General features: G+C 31.1%; 1 protein-coding gene across 15 annotated transcripts in view; it reads right to left on the bottom strand.

The window, feature by feature from the left end:
* LOC148612511 (uncharacterized) overlaps positions 1 to 24,721 on the bottom strand; it is a 68,303-nt gene that overhangs the window by 32,853 nt on the left and 10,729 nt on the right. For 9 of the 15 annotated variants that reach the window (XM_088594023.1, XM_088594015.1, XM_088594025.1 and 6 more), the window contains exons 4-25: positions 21,897 to 22,169; positions 21,252 to 21,438; positions 20,119 to 20,312; positions 17,998 to 18,129; positions 17,354 to 17,573; positions 16,756 to 16,773; positions 14,884 to 15,038; positions 13,920 to 14,057; positions 12,886 to 13,039; positions 11,898 to 12,118; positions 10,867 to 11,043; positions 9,379 to 9,390; positions 7,840 to 7,974; positions 6,435 to 6,557; positions 5,477 to 5,605; positions 5,027 to 5,122; positions 4,444 to 4,548; positions 3,829 to 3,984; positions 3,416 to 3,526; positions 2,617 to 2,764; positions 1,325 to 1,348; positions 225 to 505 (exon numbers count right to left, since the gene is read on the bottom strand). In XM_088594023.1, coding sequence (XP_088450149.1) covers positions 225 to 505; positions 1,325 to 1,348; positions 2,617 to 2,764; positions 3,416 to 3,526; positions 3,829 to 3,984; positions 4,444 to 4,548; positions 5,027 to 5,122; positions 5,477 to 5,605; positions 6,435 to 6,557; positions 7,840 to 7,974; positions 9,379 to 9,390; positions 10,867 to 11,043; positions 11,898 to 12,118; positions 12,886 to 13,039; positions 13,920 to 14,057; positions 14,884 to 15,038; positions 16,756 to 16,773; positions 17,354 to 17,573; positions 17,998 to 18,129; positions 20,119 to 20,312; positions 21,252 to 21,438; positions 21,897 to 22,169 — 3,189 coding nt within the window. The remainder of the gene's footprint in view (positions 1 to 224; positions 506 to 1,324; positions 1,349 to 2,616; positions 2,765 to 3,415; positions 3,527 to 3,828; positions 3,985 to 4,443; positions 4,549 to 5,026; positions 5,123 to 5,476; positions 5,606 to 6,434; positions 6,558 to 7,839; positions 7,975 to 9,378; positions 9,391 to 10,866; positions 11,044 to 11,897; positions 12,119 to 12,885; positions 13,040 to 13,919; positions 14,058 to 14,883; positions 15,039 to 16,755; positions 16,774 to 17,353; positions 17,574 to 17,997; positions 18,130 to 20,118; positions 20,313 to 21,251; positions 21,439 to 21,896; positions 22,170 to 24,721) is intronic. The other 6 variants (XM_088594021.1, XM_088594030.1, XM_088594020.1 and 3 more) reach the window with 5 other exon arrangements.

The following is a 24,721-nucleotide window of genomic DNA, read 5'->3' as shown; positions in this document are numbered from 1 at the left end:
CATCATATTTAAGTGAATGAGCAAAATTACATAGGGATTTTTAAAAAGTTACAAATCACAATTTCAAGCAGGATGTGTCCTTGTGAAACTGAAAATAAGGTTTAGTGTTAAAAAGACATAAAACTTACATTTAAATCTTGCACATTTTTAAATTACATCAATACAAATTCACACCAATCACTAGCAACAAACAATAAAACACTCATATAAAATTCTGTACATACCGGTCTTGCCCCTGGTGGCTGGGGCATATCAAACTGAGCCTGTGTCCCAGTTGATGATGCCAACTGAGGCATTGTCTGTATATATGCTGACTGCATGGCCAAAGTCTCTTTTAGTTTGTTGACCTCTTGTCTCAGCTTCCAAAGTTCATCATCCACTAAAGGAGCACCTTGGCCAGCATTCTGCACTGATAGTTGGTCCAAGAGACTGTTCAGGTGTTCAATCTCATCTTTCTGGGCCTCTAAAATCTCATACAGCTTTGATAGTTCCATTTCTTGGGCCACTGTGAAAGTAATAAAATGAAATTATGTTTTTATACAACCAAAAAAGCATAAGACTTACATTTTCAAAAAATATGCAAAAGATGAAGGCAATGAAATGTGGTTGAGAGGAAAGGTTATAAGTCCATTCTTAATTGACAATATCAAAATTTAATTTTAACTTATCGTTTAACAACAAATGAATCAAAAAATAAATCACAAATCTTCATACTATTTTTCTTACTAGGAACCTTGAATTGGGAACCATGGTGGCTGTACCACAAACAAAAACAAATGCAATACAGATAAGGCCTAAATCATAATGCTATTTTACTTCTCACTTTTTGCATTATGCCTAGAGCACCAATTTTTATTCTGCAAGTACAATATTACAAGAGGTGATATTTTCAAACAAACCAATTAGCCTTTGCAATGGATTAGGAAGTGCACAGTTTAGTGCAAAGTCCATACTGATACATGCATAAAAGTGCAGTTAGGCCTGGATCACAAATATCAGTGCACTATTTTGAATTGAAGAAACAAGTGCACTTTTTGGCCAGGATCACATATATCAGTGAACTATTTTGAATTGTAGAAGTTACTGTACTTTTTGGCCAGGATAACATATATCAGTGCACTATTTTGATACAATGTTTACCCTTTATCACATGTGAAAGTACCTTATTTGGACCTGATAAAGTGCTTAATTTGAATGAATCAAATAATCATGTGCAATGTTAGGACCAAATATAGTGCACTGCTTCATTCTGCATTGAAACATAACTGAGTAATATTCCTACACCCACTACTAAATCTGTACCACCAAGATGTATAAAGCTTACAAAGAAAAGATACTCTCCCAGGCTCTATAGAAAAATACAATCCTGAATTATAATATCAAATTTTTACCTCTAAAAAAACCCCATAAAGTTGTCTTCCCCGTAATTCCTTCTAACAAACTAACCCATGATGAAATACATATACACTGGAAAATGTGCTACACATGAGAATCATATGGTTTGCACCATATAATTATCATATAAATCGAGCACGATATGATAATCATATGATTCGCTTTACATATGATAATCGCATGATTGTTTTTGAGCCAAAATTAACATATGAGAATCATATGATAATCATAAGACTATCATAAGTTAGTATCATATGATTTTCTTGATTTTCATATGATTAACATACGATTATTATATGATTATCATATGTGGCACATTTGGCTGTGTACTGTTCGTTTTCTAACTATAACAGAGACATGGACATAGAACATTGTAGGATAATTTATACAGAGATCGTTTCAGTTAATAAGGATTTTTATATTGGTAATTGGGATATATTATCAACATTATGTTTCTGTTTTTTAAGTTATTTATTATTAAGTCCTTAGACATTAAACCTTACCAACAATATAACAACCATAATCACAACAAAAGGGAAAGGTTTACCAATTTTTCTAACTTTACATCTTAAGAAATGAAGACTTCAGAATACACACCAAGGGACATTAACAATGAACACAAAATCATGCACATTTGAAACCATACAATAATCATCAGTGAAAGGATCAGTTGGGTTGTAATAAAGGTTAGATAACAATAAGACATTGTACATCACTTACCATCCTTAGCTACATAACCATCTGTTTATATATATATATATTTATTGATTATTTTTTTTTGAATTGACAACTTAAAAAAAATTACAATTTGAATAGTTTAAGAAAATGTGCTTTGCCATTTGGAATAATTACATTCATTTTGTTACAAAAAGATAATTAGCATAATTATTTATTTTTGTAAATTCAGCATTTTCAGTTCAACATTTTTCAAATTACCTTCCCTGTTAAAAAAAAACTTTGATGAACAAACAGAAAAGAGTATCCTCACATTACAAAACCAATATGTAGGGGTATTTGGAAGTTTTTTTAATCGTGTGTGTGTAATGTTTTTACAATTCAAATATTCCTTCTATGGCTTACAAATAAAATTGGCTTTTCCCCATTCAGAAAGAAAAACAAAACAAACTATAATAAATAAAACAGCATTAACTCAAACTTAGAAATAAGAATGTTGAAAAAACATTTATCAGCAATTATCAATTACTAAGGGATATAACTTACTTATCATCTGGTTGTTCATATCAGCATTCTTCAATTCATGTTGAAGGTGTTGGTCTCTCTGGTCTAACAAACCACTGAGATAATCAGCTGTAGATTGAGCCTGGTCCAAATCCTGAGCAATTACTTGTAGTCTAGCCTCAGCTGTTTCCTTTAAAAACAAAAACAAGAAATATGAGAGATGGTTCACTAGTGATACACCAATCACGATATAAGAAAAAATAAAATTCCTTGAAAATCAGGAAGTTGTAGTCGAATTTTTCCGAAAAAAAAATCCTGCCCTATGGAATACCTAAAAGAAGACTGTAAAAATTTCACGCCATTGTGATGACTAGTTGTTTTGAAAATTGTGACAAAAATTTCAACTTTTAAAATATAAAGTCAAAAAAGGAAAAAAAAGTGTTACAGAAACATGGACAAATGTAAAACAGTATACCCCACTCCTTCAGAGCACGGATATAATAAAGCAGTCTAGCAAAAACTGTCTAATGACCTTCTTTGTATATGAATTACATTTCTTTCTTTTAATGCCTAACTAATTTTCATTTGGAACCAGTTTGCTAGTAAGATTTTCTTCACCTTCTTGCAAATCAAACATAAAATCTCAGAAATTAAAAAACCCTCAAATATATTAATTGCTGATCATGATTTCTACAATAAGACCCACATATTCAATTATATGGCTTTATAAAGAAGAATATGCCATAGAAATCTCACTAGTTAAGAACTGGCTAGAATAAAAACTAAAATTTAAATCAATCTGATAGATCCATATTAGATCAAACGTATGACTCCATCTTACCCTCTGGAAATCAGCCTCTTCTTTAAGTCTCGATAATTCATCTTCAAACTCCCTCTCTTGATCCTCAAGGCATTTGTTTAACTCAGCAACCTCATTTTCAGCTGATTGAACCTGTTCATCACATATAGGGAGAATGTGAATTAACTTTCCAATGAAGACTAACCCAATTTCATATCATAAGAAGACATTAATTCAAGATGAATTGTACAAAAATTAACCTTGCCTAACAGTGCTATAAAAAGTTATGTATCATTCAAAAGTTTCAAAAGTTGAGTTTTCTCTTCAGGAAACTTTGACGTTTAATAAAAATAAGAAAACTTACATCTTCCATATTTGAACTACAAAAAAATTATCTTACGTTTCAAAATTATTCACAGCAAAGAGTGGATGTTAGTAATAGTGGCAAGCCTTACCTTTTTAGCGTGTTCCTTTTCTTTAGCCCTCATTCCACGACGGAGCTCCATTAGTTCTCGTTGGAGTTCATCGTAAAGATGTTTCTCCTCAGAGTTCAGAGAACTTCTGTCATCTTCAGATTCAGGGCGGTACACAATGCGAGTCACTGGCTTACCCTAAATTTTTCAAAAATTCAATTAAAAAAATTGCTTGAATTTATGTGCCAGCTTTTTAAATGTAAGCATGAATGTATTATTTTTGGTTACTTTTCTAATAAATTGTAGTTCTAATTTTAGAACCAGTGAACCATAAAAACAGATAAAAGTAATATAAAGTTTGAAGAACAATATGAAACTTGAGAAATTACAAAATTATGTAAAACTGCATTATCTCCCCTTTTTTGACAGGCTGTTCATTTCTCCAAAGACAAGCTGAACTTTCTGAAATAAGTACATTTTTGGAATGTACAGTTGGTTTTTAGATTGACCCTGTTTAAGAAAGAGAAATGAATTTTTCATTGATGCAAATCAAAAACCTTAAAACTCACCCTAAAAGAGCCTCATTCTGAAAAGTGAAAGTTGGTTAATTTAAACACAAGTGAATCATACAAATTCAAGAATCAAAACAATTCAAACCTGTAATGCTTTTTCTTGTGTGTCTTTCAGTAAAGCCTTTAGTCTGTTAACCTCTCCATTTAACCTTTTGACCTCATCAGCATTGTGTTTGCTTTCATTCAACAACTGAAAAGAGAATATGAGTCAAGGATAATATTTAAATTGAAAAAAAAACTGCAAAATTAATAAACACCAGTTCTTGTACTTCATATCTGAACAAGGAGAAAGAAAATTCAAAACATATGCCTCTCAGCAGCTTTTGGTTGATAAATTTTGGTTTAGTGATTCAGAATGAGAACCTTTAATTGATTTAGTTCTTGTCTTACAAAATAAAACAGCAGTAGATTTCACAAAAAATATCATCAGTTTATAAGTAGTCGAAATATCATCATATCAGAAAATACATACACTATTGTGACTTCATATCCCATGAATAATTTTACTTCCACAATATTTTATGACTTAGACATTAGATCTGAAAAGAGCTAGCAGAACTATGTTTGAAGTAGATTATTAATCTCTTTTATATCTACAATACTGTTACTATAGTATACATGATTTAGCATTTCTAACTAATGTCCCTTTGCAGTGTTATATTTATTACCTTTGCATCTCTACCCTTTTCTTTTTCATTCTTCCTTGCCAGTTTGTTTTCTGCTTTCTTCAAATTGTCCTTCAGTGCTTGAATTTCCAGATCAGTCTAAACAGAAATAAGTATGTTAAATACAAAAAAAAAACAGAAGAGTATTGAAGTTCATAACTTGGTGAAAACAATTGAATTTCACACTAAAGTACTCAGACCTTATAACTATTATATTAAGGAAATTTATAAAGCATGAAGCAATTTAGATGAAGTATTTTAATAATATGGCATGACAAATAAAAAGACACACACACACATCCCTATTCAAAGAAAAGTTACTGAACACGGGTACATGTAAAAACAAAAAAGGATCTTCACTGAAAGGTGTAAAGACATACAGACCATCATAACAAATACTTGTCTCCAGTTTGATGTAATTTTATACTTAGGATTGACCTAAGATTATCTTACCTTTTCAGCAGTTCTTCTCATTTCATCATTGTCCCTGACACTCCTGTTGAGTTTGTCCTGAAGATGAAGCTGTAGGTCTTTAAATGTTTTTCCCAGAACATCTCTGTCATCAATTGGAGAAATTGGACTCTACAAAAGAAAGTGTTTAAGAAAAAGATAAGAAAACTTTTATAAGTATGAATGTTTTACCAAGTCATAGAGTTGAATATCAATAATTCAATAAACTCTAACATGAATACAAACTAACAAATTTCTTCTTTCTGAATATCGTAATGACTTCAACTGATCTTGATGAAACAATGTCAACCTGTATTTACTAAACCTTGTTTATACCAGAAATCTGCCTAAACCAGACATATTTATATTTCCATCATTTCCTTCCTTTATTACAGTTTTAATACATCACCTGTCTAAACCAGACATATTGATATGTCCATCATTTCCTTCCTTTGTTTCAGTTTTAACACATCACCTGTCTAAACCAGACATATTGATATGTCCATCATTTTCTTCCTTTGTTACAGTTTTAACACATCACCTGTCTAAACAAGACACATTGATATGTCCATCATTTCCTTCCTTTATTACAGTTTTAACAAATCACCTGTCTAAACCAGACACATTGAGATGTCCATCATTTCCTTCCTTTGTTACAGTTTTAACACATCATCTGTCTAAACGAGACACATTAACATGTCCATCATTTTGTTCCTTTATTACAGTTTTAACACATCACCTGTCTAAACAGAAAAAATCCTTCTCTGCCCTAAAAGAGTCTTGTTTAGACAGGTTTCACTGTAGATGGTATGTTTAGGTCCAGTCAAAAAACAGAACAAATCCTTCTCCATTAAATTTCCATGAGCCCAAATCAATTTTTACTAGACTTATACAGCTAATGACTGGTTAAAACCACAGACTGACCAAGTAACAACAAACAGCAGTTTTTACACAATCATACCTTGCCAGTTTTCACGGTCTGTGACAGGTCTTTCAGTCTCTTTCTCAGTTGATTGATGGGTATACTGTCATTTGATTTGTGTTTCTCTTCTGACAACTGGTCCTTCAGTGTAGCATTCTGAGACTGAATAACACAAAAAGCAAATTATTAATAAAGAAACTCCACAAACAAATGCTCATTGCTAGAACAGCCCTTGAACTAAAAAGAATCTTTCTCTCCTGAAAACATCAAGCAAAAAGATCTTTAAATGATACATTGTATAATTATTATACAAATCTGATATGTACTTAAGACTCAATATTTTTTCACTCTAAACAAATCAAACACATATGAAAAAAATACAAATATCCTCTTCCTCATTAGATTCCATATGAAGGTGTAAATATTATTCACAAATTGTTAGTTCAATGAAGGTGAATATTGTAAAACAACTTCAAAGAGTTTTCTGAAAATACTCAGTGGCCGAGAGTATAGACTTTTCACCCATTATCCATAAATACAGAATAGAAATGCAGACAAAAACACAGCTCAAAGTTTTATATTCCTTAAACACATACAGAAGAAACGTTAGTCAACAAGGCATCACATGAAGCATTGAATTCAAAACACAATTTCAATTCTTCTTCATCACTGTCATCCATCATTAGAAAGTTAAAACAAAAGACTATCCCTGTCAACAAACTATTGGTAGTAATATCACTGCCAGTCCAAACACCCCCCCATCAACAAAATGTGCTAATCTTATCAGCTATTACTTTTAAAGACCATGTCAATATATTAAATATCAATAATAACAATTCTCAATGACCTGAATGGTGTTTGCTTTGTGAATTTTTATGACTGCTGATAAAGAGTACATTGGGTATGATACCCCCTTACAATCTTATGCTAATTACAAATGTATATACATCCAGAATAAGTCATAAAAGAACATTTCTCAAATTTTTCTTTTTCTTGTCTTTTTCTATTTTATTGGAAAATGCATAGAAAAATATGAAGGCAACTGTTAAGAAAGAATTCAGTCATTTTTAACTTTGACTATTGGTAGTTTGTTTATTAGCATTTTTTAATAGTATTTAATTCATCATATGAAAACCACATGTCTATTAAAAATGAAACAACAACTACACAGATCCCACATTGCAATGCCATTCATTATACAACCACAATTTTTTGCAGTAATATAAAAAACACAGATATCCAGATTTGAACTGTTTACTATAATTACAAGATTAGAGAATGCAGTTTAAAATTTAATCAGTACCACTTATGTGACTAAAATCTTTTATTTTAGGAGGCAATATTACATAAATAGAGAATGAAAATTCTCTTCTGATTAAATCAAAAACACTGGGTGGGTTTATATATAAACCCATTTCAAACACTTGACATATGAGGCCCTAACCTTGGCCGCATCTAGTTGCTGAGCCAACCTCCTATACTCCTCCTCTTTGGCTTGTAAATCCCTCATCTGTCGGGATGATTCCTGAGTTTTGGCTTTCTCTGCTACCATCTGTTGTTCCATTACCATTCTCTCATTCTAAAACATAATAATTAAAGTGAAAACCTTAATCTTTATCTTGCAGTTTATTTTAATGTGTTTTCTTAGCTATTCCAGGTCAGTTTGCCAAAAAAGATCTCACCAGATTACATTTTCTACCAATGACGGCTTGTTTCCCCTTATCTTTAGTTTTCATCTGTAATCTCTTTTATTCTGTTCATTACATTATGTATGTAGATTGTCTCAGTTTCATGTGTTCACGTTTAGGCTGTGTTTTTGGATTTTTATGTATTTGAATCATCTCACTGCTTTTTTTGCTGATATGTATATACATAATAAAGATGTTTTGAAGACAATGCACTAATGCATGTATATTGTAATCAGTAAGAAATTAATATAAACAGCTGGAATATAAAGATCTGACTATTTATCTTTATAGAATGGGTAAAAAGTTTACAATCAAAAAATTAAAGAACAATGTTCTAAAGAAATAAATTTATTATAGTACTGACAAAAGAACTTGCATTTCAAAATGAAAGACAACTCTCAGTGGAAAATGTTTTCATTCAGAGTACTAAATAGTTGGTTAAAATGAGAGAATATAATACATTTTATATAATTGGAATAGTATTATTATGTTCCTGTATAATATGGGTTCCAATTACCAAAAGGATCTGAAATAGGTAATGTATCAGGCAAGTCTGCATAAGCTCTTTCTAAATGTGAAAAAATGTCTACAGTATCTGATAAAGTAAATATTAAAAAAAATTTAACTGAAACTGAAAGAAATTTCAGAATCAGCTTAATTTTTAAAATATAATTCCTTCAAAACATCAATGGCACTGACTGCTTAATATAAAGGAAGAAAAAATAGACACCTGTATATAGCATACTTAAGCTTTTAAAGCATAGTAAAATTTCTAAAAATTGAACCGCAGGTGTAAAAAAAAGACTGCACAGAGTCAAATGTATCTACAAAATGCTGAAATAAATGAACTTCCTTTTGACCTACAATCAACAGAACTCATGCATGGAAAAGATGATTTAAGAAATACACATTAAGGATCTATATCTACATGATATATATTGTATTAGACACAGGCACTTGGAACCAGGATTTTGTCCTTTTTTTTAAGTTTTCTAAAAAATATCATTAAATCATTTTGTTTCCAGATTTGAGTTATTATTCGTGTTCTCTGACATGTCCGTTTGCTATTTATTACTGTTTATACTGTGCCATCTATATACTTCTCTGAAAACTAGGCATAGTATAAACAGCAATAAATAGCAAGCAGACATGTCACAGAACACGCATAATAACTCAAATATAGAAACAAAATGATTTAATGATATTTTTGAGGAAAATAAAAAAAAAAAAATCCTGGTCCCAAGTGCCTGTGGTATTAGACTGAGTAGTTATTGTTGGTGTGTACAGATACTTGCCACTTCCCCTGGCTAGTAAAAATAATACAATACATGACAAAACTCACAAATATTTACTTCTATTTTCTGTTTAAATGCCACTTAAATTTCCAACTTTTTCCTTTTAAATTTCTTTTTTCTCAATAAACAAGACTTTAAAAAGTCTGCATATCTCACATTTGAAATTCTTATTTGACAACATCCAAAACTGCTATATCTAATTCTAGATATTGATAAACATAAATTAAATATTGGTTATGCAACATCGCCTCAAAATTTCACATGGTAAACAGGGGCTAAAGCCATGAATGCTAATATTCAAAAGCATTTTCATCTACAATTTAAATCTAATAAAAAATTAAAGAAAATAATCAAATATTGGCATCGCGCTAGACTGGCTACTTTTAAAAATAATGTTTATCCTTTAAAGAAAAGAATCATACAATAACACATACATGCAAACAAAATCAACAACCCTATAACATGTTACAGTGAGACCAGTATAAACCAAACCACTTTTGGATAGAAGAATTTGGTCAATTTATACAGGTATTCCACTCATCCAGGTTCAAAATACATTTGGACTGATACAATGGGACTTTCGGAACCTGTCTGGTTTAGACAGGCTTTCCTTTTATTCAGGATTTGGTTTAGACAGGTTTTCAGTTTATTCAGGGTTTGGTTTAGGCAGGTTTCATTGTACAGCTAATATTTCACACAACATCTAAAAAACACAACAAAATGTTAACAAACTAAAACAAATATACAGACATTTATAAACATTCACTATGACAAGCTCCATACAGTGTCTGACATGTCTTACTCTTCCTACATGCTGCAGGCAATCATATCAAAATTGCATGGATTTTGTAATACAAACTGTCAACATCTAAGATTCCCAAGAAGATTTTCTTCCTCCTCAGCAGGAAGATTTTAGGTAGCATTATATATTATATATAAGGAAAATGATGCATAATGAAAAAAATTAGAATATCAAAGTTGTTTGAAATTAAAATATTTATGGTACATGCATATTATTGTTTTAATTTATGCAAACTGGAGCACAAAAACCTTAATAACAATTTTTTGCAAAAAATCTTCTATTCTGAAACAGCAAGACTATTCTTATTCTAGATCGATAAAATTTGTGAAACCCAAAGGCACTGCATGATCCAAATCCCCAATGCGCTTAACTCAATGGTCTCTGGGGCGTTTAAACGATCATAATACATCTTCTATACTGGGAACAGCTCGAATGGGAAAGGATTGAACATACTTAAATAAAAAACTGTTGACTGTAAGACCACACATTCCACATGAAAATTGTAAAAATTATGGACAGATCGTAAAGGTTGGCATCTATGTATAAATATGTTATCTGATACTGCATGTTTTATTTGAATACTGTATTTTGTAAGATCTGCCTCCAACAACATGTAAAAAAAGAAAAAAAATGTCCATCCCTGTGTGGAGCTCGGCAATATTGATCTTACTACTCCTGTCACTAACCTGTAATTTCCTGTCAGTTTCCTTCAGTTTCTGTCTGAGGTCATTCAACTCTCGCTGTGTGTTCTCCATGCGGTCCTGCTGCTCAGCATCAATGTTACGTGATTTGTGCAACTGGTCTTCCAAAGTTCTATTCATATCTTCTTGTTGATGTAAGGTCAGCTCAAGCTCACCTAATCTCTGAAATATAACATTCAATCAAATGCTTATCAGCGGTAAAACATTTGGCAATGCAAGTAAAAGAAAGAAAAAATATGTAAAATGATACATCTTCTTAGAAAATAAAAAGTAAGGAAAATGACACAATTAAGGAAACTGCCTTTGGAATGGACTATTGAATAAACTGGCATAATAAATAAATTTATGTGCGGATGTAGAGGAATTTTTTGAATGGTAAATCGGTTTTCGCACCGGGTATTTAAAAGAAATTGTGCAGATATTTAATTATCGAGGATTGGGCAGTGACCACTAGAAACGCGTTTATTTGAAGTTTAATTTTCAATAATGAAGAATGTATATTGTGTTCATGAATATTTGTGTCTTACACGTATTTTTCTTTATTGTGTAGATAGTGTTGGGCCAGTTTTGTTTATTTTTGTGCATAATGGACATTTATTATATCTCATGATATCTGATATATATATGTACAAAAATGTAGAATATTGTTAATTACATTTTGAAGTGGTCATTGCACCTTTCAGTATCAAACTTTAGTTGTTTTTATTTATGCCAATAGAAGTTTTCAGGTATGGATATTTGAATGTGCTCAAATATGCATACAGCAGTCAAAAAAGGGCATTGGTTGAGCACATAAATATTTTATGTTTGTTTGAACAAAGTGAATTTAGAACATAAGAAGACTTTTTGTTCTTACATTACCGTAAAAAGGCCACTGTGTTATATTTGCAATAAATCAAAGCTATGAAATGAAATTTCCACAACTACGTCAAAAATAATCTAATCAATCACCTAATTACGATATTAAATAATACAAACAACTTTTTTAAAAATTCAGTAATAATAATAAAGCAAACCTTTTCCATCTCCTTGTATCTTTTAGCCTCTGTGTCCAGTATAGCAAGCTCTTGTTCTAATTTCCCACATTTCTGTTCCAAGATAGCTTTCTCTCCTAGGACAGATTCATAATCTCTTTGTCTCTTCATACCCTGGTTCTTAACATTAGACAGATAACCCTGTAGACCTCCTACAATCTCATCCAATTCTTGTCTCAGTTGGTCATTAGCATCAATACGATCTAGAATTATATTTAAAGATGTTAAATCTTCTGTAGGTCATATAGACATGTGTAAGAAGTGATGGTATTTGACAAACAATGGCATCTAATTAATGAAAACCAAAGGGGACCTTCTTTCCATAAGGTCAAACATTGTACAAAAAATCTATAGAATTTCAAGTTGTGGTATGATATGTGGGAAGATCTTTGGGTGGACAGTGGGATTCACTGATTAATATTCCTTGGCTATATTGTAAAATGTACGTTAAGTTTTTGACTTAATGCATCTTAAGGAAGTAGACCTAGGGTAAGGGACACAACTCTTACAAATCATTGGAATGTTTGTATGTACCATTTTACATCAATCTCATGTAAGCATCTAAGTAACTTGGATTAATTTCATTCTGTTTCAAAGAAAAGCTTGAAAGGCTTTGGAGAAATTGAATAAAATACAAACATATCATTGATTTCAAGGGTAACGTCCCTGGCCCTAGGTCTACCTCCTTAAGCAGTGAATTCATCAAACTAATTATCCTTATCTTTTTACATATACAAACACTTACAAATAAGCTACCATACAAAATTGCAATCAGTGGCTTAGCTGAGCAACCAAATACTAGGAAAGAAACAAACAACAACTTTACATCCCCTTTTCCTTGCAATAGGAAGGATCCACTTCTTCATGTACTGATAATACTTACCATCATTCAGTTGACTAACTCTCTGACGTAATATGTTTCCTTGGCTATAGTATCTAAAACACAACTTCTACTAATGGTTTTACATACCATCATTCAGTTGGCTCTCTAACTTTTTAATGTCATCAGTTTCCTTAGCTATAGTATCTAACATGACTTCTAATTGTGTCTGTAACTGGCCATACATTTGGTTACTCTCACTAATCTGTTGTTCTTTGTCTACCATCTCAGCATACATTTTTCTCTGTTAAGGGACAATAATTTAATTTGATAGTTTATTTCTCATCTGGGCAAGATTGTTTATTTTCAATAAACTAACTTAACTGTGAGGTCATTAACATCGAAGTGTGCAATTCAGTAATTCCGAACTAAATAAGGCTTTGATAAAGGGACAAATCTTAATTTTGACTTAAATCGATTAGAAATTACATTATAAGAATTGCTTTTAATTTTTGACCAAGTTCTGCTCGTATAACCAACTTAGGGGCAGTTTATGCTTGTGTAAAACTACTTTGCGGTTCATGAAGTGTAAACTGTCCAAAAGTTGGTTACTTCACATAACCTGATTAAAATTTAAAAACAATCCTAAAATAAGCTTTGATAAGTAGGAATATTTTTTAGGAAGGTAGGTGTCAAATTTCCCTCATTAAAATAGAAAAATAGGCAGGTTCCTCTGAATTAGAACACTACCTACACATGTGCTGTGTTGTCCTGTTTGGAATTCCCCCACTCATATAGGAAGCTGATATCAGACTACAACAAAAATCTCTTACAACTTATGTACCATCAATTGAAAACCACCTTACAAATTTGAAATCAACCCATCCACTGAAGTTGAGATTATTTGACAAAATTTGAATAGAAAGAGGGACAGAATGACTGATGAACAAATGGACAGACATATTGGATCTGTAATACAACCTGTTCATTGAATGGGGTTTTAAAAATTACTATAACAGAGATTTAAGACAGATTACAAGTCTTTAATCTTTTTACTGCTCATTTTGGTCATATTTTAAGGCAAAAGTTTCTCTATAAATATGCTTCACACCTTCAATTTGTTTTTATATGTATGACATGTCTTTTCTACTTCCAAGTTAATTATCTGACATGTTTATACTTACATATTTAGGATCTTTAGTGTCTAAGGCATCAAGTTGTCCTTTCAGTCTTGCAACATCAACTTTGTTTCTATGCATAGAATTTTGTGTCTTCTGAATTTCATCTTCTATTTGTGTAGCACTATCTTTCAATTCATTAACCTGTGGAAACAAATGCAGTCACCTACTTAAATGAAGAACTTATGGGGTTGTTAGATAATTATTTTCAATGATAGCATATTGCCAATTTTACACAAGAATTAAAATACCTGATTACTTTACCACTGCATAGTATAATAGAAAACCTTTAAACAATTTTTTTTTGGTGAGAATCTTAATCTACTCCCTCTACCAATTCTATTCTGCACTGTTTATCCTGAAAATGGCACATTTCAGTGAAAGATAACAAATAGCAATCAATGCATATGTTCCAATCATATATCGCATTAGACCCAACTTTCTCTGGTATTTAAAAACAATGACATTGTTTGAAGTCAAAACTGGTTTCTATCTCAGTAGTTTGACATCAAATGAATAACTGCCTAATTATGATATAACGTACTATGAAAATATTTCATACAATTCAGGACTGGAATGTTTGATTAATCAAACAGACCCTTCTTGGAACAAATCCAACAAATTGAACCATTCAGTGAATTATACCTCCAATTTGGTGGTGGGACATATTGTTTTTGCCACATCTTTTTTTAATTTCAGTTTGTTTTTGCCTTCAATTATATGTCTCCTCGCATCCTAAAGTTCAAAGGGGTATAACTCCCATAAAATTTGGTGGATCATTAGTTCCTGGTAACTACTTCATGAAATATGGTACAGTAGTTTCTGCAGAGCAGCCCTTACAAAAGTGTGACAGACAGACAGCCTGGACAAATACAATATGCCTCCCCATTAAAGTAGAGGAGACATAATGAGGACAATCACTACCTTCAACACAGACATTATAACAACATAGTAAATCTATTCAACTAACAAGTTGCATTTTCTTGGCAAGCCTCTGTCTGACTTGGACTTTGACATCATCTTTGTCACCAATATCTCCCATGCGTTTGAGATCTTTGGTTGCCTGTAGCAACTTGGTCTCTGTTCTCTGCATGTCATCTTGGAGACGTTTAAGTCTTTCTTCAGCTAAAAAATGATAATACAAAATAAAAAAGACAAATCTAACTTTAGAAAAAGAGAAAGTAAAATGTGTAAATAAGAAAGTACAGACAGGAGACACAAAATACCTCTACTGAACATACAACATATGTCTAAAAGGGTGATTGAGAACATGCAAAAAAGATTTTTGTGCTTAAGGAAATTTTGCTTTTTAGATTCCCTTACCCACGAAACCGAGGTCACTATTGAAATACCTAATGTAAGCACTGCTAAGTAAAAACCTGAGCAATGACAGAAGCAAAAGTTAACAGAGTTTCCTTATTCTATAATAGTATTTATTAACCCTTGTATAAAACACAGGGCAACTTAATTGAGAGTTGAAAGGAAAATTTAAATCATTTTCTATACACTTCAGTTTCTAACTATTATGGGGTATAACTATCCTACAACAAACTACTACATGTATAACTAAAGGTGTCAACAGTGGAAAAATAAAACAAGACATCTATTATTTAAAAGACTTCTAACTCTAGTGTAAAAATGATATAAGCAACTCAAAAAGGTAACTATACAATGATCAGCTATTTACATGATTTTGGACTGTACTATTCATGACAGTATCCAACAATATAATTTAACCAGAGGTTCAAATTTACTTTCTAGACTGGATTGTCTTGGACTTGTCCAAGTTTCCAACAAATGGTCCACTTAAGGAAAATTATAAGTCCATAATAAAAGTCAATTATAAGGGTTGACAGGAGTCCAGGACCTCAAACCATCACTTAGGCGAAATGAAATTAATCAGTAGATTCTCAGAAATTTTAAGAAATAAAAAATGAAATCCTCTCACCCATCCCATATTTTTTGTGAAGGTTGGATGAGAATCTACCATTTAAGTTTACTTAGCCTAACTTAAACCCCTGTGACAACCCATCACAGAAAAAAAGGAAATCAATTAATTGTACTGATTAAAAATAATGAAAAAAAGTTATAATTCAGAAATAAATTTGGTAAAGAAGACTACTATACAAAGGAACTGTAGCTTATAACTGTCACACAAAGAGCTATTGGGCCATAGAACAGGGATAAAATTCAGAAACTGTTCATAATAACAAAAATTAAACATCTAACAAAAACAATAGAATCTTTGGATGAAAAGCTATATGGAAGAACAAAGAGTTAAATTAGCTGTGGAAAAATGTTATCATAAAAATAAAGTTTCAACAAACATACAGAGCTAAAACATGAGCATAAATTTCTACTTATTACTTAAGAACCCAATGAGTTTAACACTTTCCTGTTTAAAAATATTTTGATATGTAATTTTATATCCCCCATCCTTAACCCACTGCACTTTTTACAATATCCGAAACTCTAATGTTATAAATCAAAGCCTAGAACAATTTTACCTGTAGGGCAATCTTTTCCCCTGAGATCAGTGTATATACACAAGATCATAAAAGAGAATGACTCATCTAAAAGAATGCTTTGAGTATATGAAGCAGAAATTTAATGCTCATAGCAATCAAAAGATGATTTTCTATTTGATGGAATTTAGGAACTGGACATGCAAAGGGAGCATACAATGAATTTAAGTCTAAAACAGATCTATTCATAACTTTTTTCTGCCCAATTGTTTTTGTTTTTTTTTGCTTTTGTTTACACATAGTAATTTCACTATCAAATCAAATTGTCTCCCTTTACATGTTTAAATGAGAATGAAAGTGAGAACTGAATGACATACTGGCTGCAACAGTTGGGTCTGAAAATCAAATCAGGTTCACAATAAATAGTAGGATACAATAATTGACACATAAAACATAAAAATTAGGGGGATCTATGATCCAGTTCTGGCAAGTGGAGATAAATCTGAAAATTTTTCCTCTAAAGCTTTTGCAAAAATGCTCATTTATAAATGCTGGTGCTCAGATTATCACACAGAAAAAATCTGCTGTTTTATACAAATAAAGGGAAAATGTAAATAAAAAACAAAGTTTATTATTCTGAAGCATCAGGCTGCATTATGGTCTAAAAACAAAATCATTCACCAGTTAAAAGAACTTTTTTGTTGTACATGTAATATTTTTGAGATGTTAAAATAACTTTTGTAAATGCAAAACATACTTCAGTCATTAGTCTTTAAAACACTTTTTATGAATAATTATGACAATATGAAATCTACTGATTTTTATTTAGTTGGAGAATTGCAAAAAAAATAAAAAACGATGAAGTGCACATTTTTCAACTGCTAATGCTAAAATACTGATCATATTCAAGGTTGCAACACTGGAAGGACAGAGACAAAACAAAATTGTGATTACAAGTTCAGTCCGTAAACTCACTTTTAGAGACCCTGTCTTGTTTTTCTGAGAGTTCATGGTCAAGGTTCTCCATCAGCTGTGCTTTCTGTGGTGAGAGAGATAAGTCTCCCCCTCCGATGCTATGTACATGTACTTTCTGTCCAGGTGAGGCGGAAATGTTACCGTCTCGTGAATACTGGTTGGCCTTGAATCTAGCCCTGCCTAAATATGGACTCTCGCCCAACTGTCCACTGTCATCATCCTGAGGCAAAATGTAAATATTCAAGTTTAAACTTAATTATTTACCAATAAAAATATGTTTAAAAAGCAAAATTTTCTCAAAAATCTTCAACACAAGTCAGAAAATTTTCAAACTTTTTGGAATAAATGCTATAGAGTATTACAATATTTCTATTGTTGCTCTCAGTTTTTTTAGGCCAAAATTTAGAAAAATTGTTTGTTTGCCATAGTCCAAATGACCCATTTTTGAACCCCCGACTGGAAAATTTTTATCTCAATTTTAAACACCTATGTTAAATGTGATGGAAATGAAATCAACCTATTGGAAATTCCCTAACTTAAAATTTTTTTTCACAAATTGTACAATGAAAACCAACACCTCACAATTTATTGCATTTTTATAAAATTCATGTACATGAAAAAGTAAACAGTATATTTATACTTACATCTGTATGAAACCTGGGGGGACTTTTCCCTAAACTGTCAAACTTGGAGTCTATCTTATAAAACGCAAGCTCCTGCTCCAATTGATAATGCTTCTCACAGGCTTTGTTCAATTCTTTAGTTTTCTTTGATAACTGTAGATCATAAGGGTAAAAATACAGTGAGATTTCCAAAACTGAAACAATCAGTGTCCTTGACCTTTGACCTTCTACACTGTATCATGGAATTTAGATAAAAAAGATAATTCCATCTTTAAAAATATATTTTACAAATTTTATATATTTTACTTCCATTTTGTGCTTCAACAAATAAAAAAATATCATTGAAATACTAACACATTTATGCCCTTTTATACCACCAAGAATACACAAATTATTCTTAAACTCCTTTTATCATCAACAGAAACGAAACTAATCTATAACAGACTTAAATATTTCCCTAGAATGTCATGTTTGCAAATGTCCTGTTAAGCTGTAGAATACCAACAGATTTTCAATTCAATATCAATTCAATGGTAAAAGACAAATTGAAGTTTGATTGAGCAGTGTTGCTAGATCTATTCAGGCAAACATAAGACCTAGATTACATTCAATGTGCATTGATAAAAAGCTGAAAATAAAAAGTATGCACATCAAACTTCAATTCATCAAAACATCAGACAAAGATGGGTAATTTTTCCATTGTAAATATACATATTATGTCAGTATTATTAGAGAAAGATTTTTTTATGTATTCTTATAAATGTTTGAGTAAAATCAATTTATTTAACAAAAGTATACCAGTAGTTAATTAAATTATTTAACATAGAAGAGACTCCTTTGCACTTGGTGATATTCTGAAGGTAACGGGAACTTAATGTAAGTGTTAATACCACCATACCTCCATCCATCCACCACCCCCCCCCACCCCAGAAAAAAGGAAACTGTCTCTCACCCTAAAAATTTAGGATTTCTAACTATAAAGACTCAGTTCCACAACTTTATTCTACAAAATTTCACAGAAAATATGCTGATCAGCAGAAAATTTAAACCACTTATTAATATCATATTACCATATTGAAGCTAAAAATACATGTGGCATTAAAATCTTTTTCATAAACAAATAAGTAGCATAAAACAAAAGAAATTGATGGCTAATATTTATATGGGACCTAAATTGTGAAATTTTAAAACTAACCTCTCAAGAACATAAAATCACAATTCAACACACATACATGTATACAGATTAACAGAATTTAATCCACAGCACCATGGTAAAGTCCCAATATCAGTTACTACATAGTTTTCTCAATACATTTTTATCAAGAATAGTTTGGCAATAGTAAAATGTGAAAAGTTTTCAAGATAACATTTTGACTTTCTTCATCAAAATACCTTGTATGAACATGTTACTTATTAAAACTGCAGGTCACTTAATCAAAAGGTTAATCTGTTAATCCTCTTAAGTCCGGATTATTACATGTATGTCTAATCTCCAATATGCAGAATATGACAACTAATTGCAGAGTTTTAATCACATTTCTGCACCAATTATATGCAAGTATTTAATCTGGCTTAATGTGTTAAAATTTCATCTCATTCTTCAAATAATAATGTTTACAGGTAAACTATTTTTAATTGTATTTTGCATAAAATTTGCATAACTGTTTTTTACAATGTGTATTGAAATGTTAGTCTCAACACAATACTTTTTTTTCAACAAATTAAAATAGCAGTGCCTGTTATAGCCAGCCTTTCTTATCAATGGGATATGGTAATTTAAATAACCTCAATAAATAAATGTTTTAAGATCTGTAGAATTAAAAAATAATAATTACTTTAACTTTTTGAGAAATAAAAAGCTATATAGAATTTAATCTAAATATCCCTTCACACCTTCAAAAAACAGTGGGCTATAATTTTAGAAACTCTAAATACATTCAGAATAAAAAAGAAGCTGAAATAATTAGGAAGATATGCACAGCTATCAATAATAAATGAAAAAACAACTTCAAAATCAGTTAAGTACATTTCATGACGAAATCAGCCATATTTTCTAAATTTACCCACAACTTATATCAACAACAATATGAGACAACACTATATATTTCTAATTTAAGACCAGACTGGTAACTAGATACTAACTAGATCATTTTTGGTATCCAGTTCCTTTTCATACTCCTGTAGCCTTTCCATATACATCTTCTCTCGTTTCTTCAGCTCTTCCTCAGTACCTTTAAGGAAGGATGATTCCTGTACAGACTTATTTTTATCTGCTTGTAGTTTCTTAATCTTTGTTTCCTCTTGTTCTAACTGCCTCTCTAATCTCTCAACCTCATCTGGAATGGAGAAACACAAATAACATATACTCAGTAATATTGTTTGTTTTGTTTTTCAAAACCACCCCATCCACTTTTAACTGAGAAAATAGGAGTCATTTTTTTTTAATTGGGAAATTCAAAATAACAGTACAAACTCTTAAATTTGTAGTTAAACCACAAGTACAAATAAAAGTCAGGAAAGAACTAATCAGAGTATACAGAAACATCATATTCAGATCTTTTACTATCAATTAGTGAATAATTCATATTATATGGAATAATTTTTTAGCCATTTTTTGGACTAACTGGGAATCTTTCTTGAGGAGAAACAACCTTGTTTTGGAGAGGTAATTCAGAGCAAACTACATCACTTTTACTTTGAAGGTACTTACATTCATGGATATCAATTTTGGGGGGATTAGTCAAAAGATCTTATTTTGTTGATTCTTAAATTTGTGGATTTCATTTGATCACTGAATTTTCAATTGAAATTTAACATTTCATAAGAACTTTAATTTGTGGATTGACTGAACCACAAAAGCATGAAAACTGGTACCCACAAACAAAAGTTGTTCTACAGTACCACTGGTCATTAACATTTGACATAAGCATCTCAGCAGAGACAAAGGAAAAATGTTATAAGACTGCCACCAAGTAAGTTATACACAACTAAAACAAACAACAACGCTTCATTTACAAATGTAATCTTCAACTAAAAATATGACTTATACTGAAAGCTTAGGTCTTATTGTTTACATACACAGTTGTACAAAATCATTAGTCAAAACAAAAACAAACAAAACAAAACAACATAAAATAAACAAAAGAGAGACAAGAAACAAGATTCACCTATGAGAACAGACAGATCTGCAAAAATTGAACTTCCCTGACAGGAAATTCTATTACCCAAAATTAAAAAAACTATGTCTATTCTTGAGACAAAGAGACGATGATTACCTTGCTCAAATCTTTCTTTAGCATACTGCCTCTCTTGTCCTGTAACATTCTGACTATCTAAAACTTCTAGTGATCGGAGATGAAAAATAATGTACATTCTACTGTGTGGTAGCTGAGACAGAGGGTTCTCTGCTATTGTAAGTTGTGTCAGGTCTGGTATAGGTTTTAGTTTAGCTAACTCACTCAGCTGCAAATCAAAGAATGAAATCTCACACTCCTTTCTGTAGTTTAAACAAGTGATACACAACTTCATAAAGAAAAAATAAACTTTCATAACAACAGTTGTGTAATGGAAGAAGAAAAACATGAATTTGCTCATGTTGTCCTGTTAGGTATACCGCCACTCCTACTACAATCACATAAAGTTGATATCTAACAGCAACAAAAATCTCTTACAATGTATGCCCCATCAATATAAAGTCACATTTCAAATTTCATATCAAGCAATTCATTAGGAGTCATGATATTTGCAATGAAATTCAGACAGAGGGACAAAGTGATTCTGATAACAGATTCTGCATGGTTATGAAAATTCCCTATATTTCCGTAATATGCTGTTTGATGTATGCAGTTTCTGATAAGCTTATAATTTGAAAATATATAAACAAGGTGTAAAAAAATATAAAAGCACTGATAAATACTTACTGATTCCATATTATTTTTCCCAATATGCAGTGTTCTCAGAGCTCGTAATTTCCGACCCATCCATATTGGTATGTGTTGTATCATGTTGCCTGTCAAGTTCAATACCTGAAGGGACGTCATGCTCTCTAAACCTTCTATCTTTGTAATGTTATTGTATGAAAGGTTCAGTTCCTTCAGTTTGAATAGTTTGTCCATTTTTTCAATTTTCTCTATCATATTGCCACTCAGATTGAGTACTGTCAGTCTCTTCAGTTTGTCTAAGTTTTCTATGTACTGAAACATAAGGATTTAGGGTGAGAAAAAAGCATAAAATGTGTATATATAAATGTATTTATTTTGTGTTTGTTTTATTTCATTAGTGTTTAGACAGCCTCAATGAAAAAGAATTTCTTTCTATTTGGGTCACCCTCTTTTAATAAAGAATTTACTTACAAAAAAAACTGTTTTCATACATTGAATTGAATTAGTTTGTGATGAAGTTCACATTTATTTAATTGGCTAAGAATTTTCAAGATGATGACATCTGAGAATTTACATATTTAACTTGCAAAATTATACCCATCTTATGTTCTTTATTTATGATAAATGAAATTTCTCCTATGTAACTTTGTTTGCATGAGTAATAAAGAATGGCAAATTATTTACAATTGGGTTGAAAATTAGCTACAAAGAAAGATACAAAAGAATCATTAAAAATTCTGAGACATGATCCATCAAGGAAAAATACTGATTTCAGAAAAAAACTGTACGAACAATAATAAGATCTTAGTACCATTCTATACACCTAAGACCTTTAACTTCCAAATATCCAAAAGCTCACTGACAGACCTTACACTCTCACTATCTATTCTCTTATGGTTTCTTTAAAATGTTCAGACCTTAACTGCCTATATTCAAAGGGATTCATCTTCAAACATTAGTCTAATCGAATCTCCAAGGGTTCCGCGACAATCTTAATACCATAAAATGTCCTTTGACAGAACCAGACTATCTATAGAACTACAAAATGTACCAAATCTCAGAAGGTTCTCCATAAGACCATAGACCCCAACTAATCTCCAAGGGATCTTTCACAGACCATACATGTAGGTCTTAACTTATCTTCAACACCAGGGATCTTCCACATCCCATAGACCTTAACTAAAATCCAAGGGATCTTCCACAGACCTAAGACCTTATCAAATCCAAACCATGCTTAGATAGGGAAAAACTGCTTGCTTAAATGATTTTTATCTTTAACTATCAAACATGAGTATGTGCACTTAAGTCATATTTCAATAAATAACTCATGATTCTGAATGAAATACCTATATCTTGGTCTCAATTCATTGAGGACTCCATTCCTTAAGCTTAATGTTCCTCTTTTTTTAGGAAAAAGTTAGATTAATAGCATACCAAAGATTTATGAACTCACAAATGAAAAATCAAGCATTAATTGTATTGAAAAGGTCAATAACTTAAAATTTCTGTTTTAGCAAAATCAAATTAATTTCAGTACAGTCAAACTTTCCCATTTAAAGCACTTAAATAAGACTAATATCTGTCCTAACATGACTTAATTTCATTACATATCATAAGCTGCAGTGTCACCCTTAAAAATGGATGAAATAGAAAGACCCTTTCATTTTTGACAAAGATCCTTTTCTACCTATCCAATTCAATGAACAATATTCCTCTGTATAGCTCTATACACCAACATATCAAAAGGTATGGCGCTTGAATGTTTACAAAACTATACCTAAATGAATTATTTATTTGCTTGAATAAATGCCATTTTAAATATTTCAAACAGTGTCCTTTATATAAGAGATAAAAAGCAAGCATTAGTTCCACAGAATTTAATTTATACTATTTGTATTGTAAAATGTCAAATTTTATGATAGAGAAAAGGCTTCAATTTAACTATATACTGAAAATGTACTTGAAAATAAAACTCTTTATCTCATGACAGATATGAAGACGATTTGTTATGAAAAAGAACATAAAATGGTCTACTTGAAAATTAAAACTTTTAAATTAAATATGAACAACTGAAATGATCTGTTTAAAGTGTTATGTAATAAGTTTATTTTAACTGCACATATCTCTATTTACTGTATAGAAGATAATTTCCATTAGAATCCTGGATATTTGCTCTAGTCACTTTGTATGTCTATATACAATAAAGCACAAAACAAAATAATACTGTAATAATGAGCAATATTTTCACAACAGAAGGTTAAATTTGAAGTTGTGAAAAACGGTGGTAAAATAAGCACTCTCCAGATAACCCTGTGGCAAGCAAAATTGCATGACGAGCAAGTCTAAGAATCTATTGGATTTTCAATGTTGATTATCTCCTAAAAGCAGGCAGATTTGAATTAATAACCACACATCTCATAGTACAGACCCATAAAACAACTTCATTACAAAAATAAAAATATGTAACCTGTTTTGGGATGTATCACATTTTTCAGATTTTGCATGATTCTTACAAAGACAGCCAAATAACTGGATTGATGATACATAACACTAAGAAGTGAAGAGACAAAAAGGTCTAGGTTCCATGAATCTAACAAATATTGCAAAATGGCCATACTAAATTAATTATTAGTTTTTCTTCTTTTAAAAGAAAAATGATTTAAGGAAGTTTGTATTTATAACTATTATCTGCCAATCCCCCCTTTTTTCTGTGTTTAAAATTCAATTATTCTCAACAAAATGATAAAGAAACAATGAGAAATAAAAGGGATATTCCTTCCATCATGACAAGCATTTAAAGAAAAAACATTAAAATTCCTTGAAGAATTAATGAATTATCATGCAAACTGTGAAGGAAGGTGGTA

The sequence above is a fragment of the Perna viridis genome, chromosome 7 (genome assembly GCF_037379345.1).
Source record: "Perna viridis isolate PV_CMFRI_1.1 ecotype Kerala chromosome 7, ASM3737934v1, whole genome shotgun sequence".
NCBI lineage: Eukaryota > Metazoa > Mollusca > Bivalvia > Mytilida > Mytilidae > Perna > Perna viridis.
This window is presented reverse-complemented; position numbering and strand designations above follow the sequence as displayed.